We start from the raw sequence: 4,477 nt of genomic DNA, 5'->3' as shown, positions 1-4,477 counted from the left end.
TTAATTAATATTTGATTGATAATATGATTATGCATTAATCAATTACATATCATTCACGAAACCCACACAATTTTCATTAATTATGCATTTTTTTTAAAACATGATTATTTAGACTGTGGAAACTGTTTATTTAGAAGGGATAGACAAGAATATTTTTTTGAAAGTGTCATAGAAAACGACACGTCGTCTGCCTACCCAATTGCAAGTATTATTATTTATTTATTTTATATATGAGAAAGGGGGAAATAAAAAAAAGGTTACGCGAAGCGTAAGGGAACCTTTGACCAAGAGAAGAGAACGACAAACCAAAGTTAACTCAAATTGGGTGGACGAAGCGATTAAACTCAAATTAGTTCAGAAAGGCGACATCAAATTCCAATTCTCGGAACCTTAATCCCCCAAATTCAGATACTCCAACATGGTACGTTCGCTCTCATATCACTTTAAATCTTCCCCAATTCACTATTTTTTTCTGCAATTAAATTTTAGGGTTTCCGTATCAATTAGCTACGTCATTTTTTCTACAAAAATTTTCTGGTCGGTTAGCTTGGTTGCTTTCTGTAAGTTCACACACAAGAGTTTTTAGTTTTGATTAATATATTATGCAGTATATATTTATCGTTTTATTATGCAACGATGTTATTAATTCAAGTTATTATGTTCTGTATTGATTTATTTTCCAGCATCTTCACCATCGATTATGACACCCTAATATTAGGTTTTCGCGTCCTTTTCGATCAATTTAGTTTGATATTATCAATTGAATTTTGTGAATTATAGTGGCTCCTTATGGGGTTAGCGTCGTTTTCTATTGGCAAGTTCATAAATACGGAGCATAATGATTTTTTCTTATAAAATAATTTGATCACTTTAGTTCTAAGATTTTGAGGTGAACGATTGATTAAAGGGTTGGACATTTTTTTTAGTGTAATATCGTTATGACATTTGAAGTCCCATTCAGATCAATCTTAAATATTGTACTGGGATTCAGGGAGATGAATTCGGTTGTCTGTCTCCTTAATTGGGCCTATTAAACTTGTCAATTTGACAATACACCCTGTTACTTAGTTTCCATTTGCCACATGCATGCATAACCAAGAGGATAAATAGGCTTGTAATCATCAGAAAGCTCAGATAACTTAATTTAAGGAGCTGCTCGCTTTTGCAACATCAGATTAGCTCTTGGCGTTATTGTTGTCACTTTAAATTCTGTTGAATCAGAAGTTGGTTTGATACATTTTTTTCCTACCTGTGGTCCGAGATCATGTATCCCAGTATAATGTTTTTCCTAGAACCTGGATGGAGAGGTAGAAAATCATTTAATATGTAAAATTTAACTATTGTACTACTTTGTATATTTGACATTGAGATGTGAACTTTGCCTGATGACTTTACTAGCACAAGTTTAAAGATATATGATTAAGTTTATGAGCTAGCTTATGGAACTTAACCATAAATTCTTTATATATAAATTTCAAAAGAAACAAATGGAAAGGTGTAATAACTAACAAACCTCACATTGTTTGGCTTGGAATGGGCAAGTTCTGCAACTTCCAATTGTTCCTATTCTTGTCGCTGGGACATGAATTTTTTCTTTATGTTGTATACGGAAAATATGAAAGTTTATTTGGATGAGAGGAACATTGAAATACTTGTTATTAAGTTTCAGTTACTATTCACAAGTTGTTTGGAACTTAAGGCATAATATGCATATACATGTGCATGTCTGTGTATTATCAAGTTTGGTTATGCGCATGCACAAGAGCTCTCATATCATCAAGTTCTCTTAGCAGACTTATATTCATGGTAACTCAATAGTAGTTTGTTCATCACCAAGTTTGTTGTATTGTTTCATGTGTTTTTTGTTTATGCATGATGAGAGCAAAGTTCTGGTATGATATTATTAAATTATGGTCTCCATCTCTGTGTTTTTGTGTGCATGTTGTGGTGGGGTTCTCTCCCTCTCTCTCTCTCATAATTATCTTCAATCTGCTAAGCCTGCTTTTATTTGGATTTCTACAGTCTTCACTTGCAGCTGCACGAGCAGACAACTTTTACTATCCACCAGAATGGACCCCAGATCAGGTATGTATATGAATCATAGTCTTTGAGAACATTGTGTATTGATCAGCTTTTAGGATTCTTACATGTCTTTGTTTCGCAGGGTTCTTTGAACAAGTTCCACGGTCAACATGCTCTGAGGGAAAGAGCAAAGAAAATAGACCAGGGTATTTTGATTATAAGGTAATAAAGCACACGTCTTATTTTTTTTCTCTCGTTGGTGTATCTCAGAATGAGTGGAAGGGTTTTTATGTGTTATCTCCGATTTTCTTTTACAATTATTGATAACTTTTGTCATTTAAGTACCAGCTCTAAAATGTATTGGACAGTGGATGTTGGGGACAAGTGCAAAGTTTTAACTCAGTTGCCAAAATTTGTGTTAAATTTCAGGTTTGAGATGCCATTCAACATATGGTGTGGTGGATGCAACTCTATGATAGCAAAGGGTGTTCGGTTTAATGCAGAAAAGAAGCAAGTGGGAAATTACTATTCCACAAAGGTACTTTGTGCAAGCTGACTACTAATATTTAAATGCTTAATCTCAGATTGTAGAAACTATGACTATATTTTACACTGTTAATATTTTTCAGATGCAAGTACATGCATTTGCTACTTAATTTCCCCCCTCCCCCTCCCTTATTGAGTTATCTTTTAACAGTAATGTTCTTTCGTTCAGATATGGAGCTTTACTATGAAGGCTGCATGTTGTAGACATGAGATTGTTATTCACACAGATCCAAAGAACTGTGAGTACATCATTGTCAGTGGCGCCACGAAAAAAACTGAGGATTATGACGTCGAGGATGCAGAAACTTTTGAACTTCCTGCAGATGAAGGTTGGGTTTTATTTTTGGCAGTGAGCCTTTTTTTTTTAAGCCAAAACAATTACTAAAAATAAAAAAACTAACCAATGATATCTCTTTGTTGTCGGACCATCTTCTAGATTTTAGTTTGTTTTCAAGTTGTACACAATAATCATCACGATTAAATGATATTTTTTCTTCCAGAAAGAGGAAAGCTAGCAGATCCATTTTATCGTCTTGAACACGAAGAACAGGATTTGAAGAAGAAGAAAGAAGCAGAGCCAGTGTTAGTGCGCCTGCAGCGATCTTCAGATGCCCGACATGCAGATGACTATTCTCTAAATAGGGCTCTCCGGGCCCAACTTAGAGTATGTTATTTATCTAGTTGTGTTCACTCCATTTTCATGTACTCTGTTTTTGATGACCCTTAAAAAAAGTACATGTTTTGCTGTTTTCTTGAATGCATTTAGTTAAAATATAGTTCCCTTTTAAAGAATTATTTGCTATTATTGAGTTGGGAAAGGAAAGAAAGAAATAATGTTTCTCACTTCTCCATATCAGGGTCAAAAGAAGAGAATTGCTGAAGAAGAGGCTGCTTGCAAGAAAATGGGTCTAGGTGTGCGTCTGCTTCCAGCATCCAAGGAGGATTCTGCTGTTGCTTCCAAAGTGAAGTTCTATTCCAAGTTTGAAAGGAATAGGAAGGACAAGCGAGCTCTGATTAATGCGTGTTCAATTTTTTCAGAGCCGTCTGGTTCTTCAGCATCTAATAAACGACTAGAGCTAGAATCCAAGAGGAGGAGGATAAATGCGACCGCTGCATCAAACATTCTGACAGGAGGATTCAAGCCATCGTCATGGTCGAATGGTGCCGCTGCTCCTTGTAAGCGCAAGGGAAATTCAATAACTGCCAGACGTTTCAAGCTTACTGAGAATAATATATGATAATTCAAGAAGGGAAAGAAAAAATAGTCCCGTTATACTTAATTCTGATGTTTCTTTATTCCTCTTTTCTTCATTTTGCTGGTGTTAAGAGTTTTTGTACATAAGCTTATGTTATGTTAATACTTAATTGTGTGCGGCATTGGATATATTGTATAATGATGACCTTTTTGTGATGGAAAGTAACGGCTGGCCAGCCTTTTGAGAATCAGAATGGATGTCATTGAATGTAGATATAGCATAATCTGAGCAATTTCAATCAATAATTAAACTTAGGTTCATGAATCTGGATTATGATACTTTTGTTTTACTTTTCTCTTTCCCACGCCTTATTGTAGAATCGAAACCAAGGTTGAGAGTTGGAGTTCCAATATTTTGAACTTTTTATTTCTCTTCTTATATTTTTAATAAAAAAAAATGAAATAAAATCTTTCCCAACACGCTAACTTTAATAAATCTAAAGATTAGTAAAGTCTTTAATCTAAAATAAAAAATCAATAATCTAACATCTACATTTGGAAGAACAAATATTATTATCCTCTTTTAGGTCTTCAATTATCCTCTTTCGCAGCCTTTAAATTCTAGAAGTAGTTCTTTATTCAACCTAACATATTCGAGTGACCAACCATCATGATCTCTGAAGTGCTGGGGTATAGGTCCTCTTTTCCTCTTGA

General features: G+C 34.5%; 1 protein-coding gene across 1 annotated transcript; it reads left to right on the top strand.

Moving 5' to 3' along the window:
- Window positions 1-251: 251 nt before the first annotated feature.
- Window positions 252-4,017, top strand: LOC133822787 (uncharacterized). The gene is made up of 7 exons (XM_062255229.1): window positions 252-421; window positions 2,023-2,085; window positions 2,165-2,244; window positions 2,452-2,560; window positions 2,738-2,897; window positions 3,069-3,232; window positions 3,426-4,017. The coding sequence occupies exons 1-7, from the start codon at window positions 419-421 to the stop codon at window positions 3,804-3,806; spliced, it is 960 nt and encodes a 319-aa protein (XP_062111213.1). The 5' UTR covers window positions 252-418; the 3' UTR covers window positions 3,807-4,017.
- The last annotated feature ends 460 nt before the right edge of the window (window positions 4,018-4,477 follow it).

Source organism: Humulus lupulus, chromosome 3, assembly GCF_963169125.1.
Source record: "Humulus lupulus chromosome 3, drHumLupu1.1, whole genome shotgun sequence".
Lineage (NCBI taxonomy): Eukaryota > Viridiplantae > Streptophyta > Magnoliopsida > Rosales > Cannabaceae > Humulus > Humulus lupulus.
The sequence above is the reverse complement of the archived record's forward strand: the minus strand, read 5'-3'. Positions and strand labels throughout refer to the sequence as shown.

Bases quoted from the DNA above. Each gene is read 5' to 3' on its own strand.
- LOC133822787 (XM_062255229.1), top strand. The intron at 2,898-3,068 runs GTTGGGTTTTAT...TTTTTCTTCCAG, and splicing joins TGAACTTCCTGCAGATGAAG to AAAGAGGAAAGCTAGCAGAT. The intron at 3,233-3,425 runs GTATGTTATTTA...TCTCCATATCAG, and splicing joins CTCTCCGGGCCCAACTTAGA to GGTCAAAAGAAGAGAATTGC.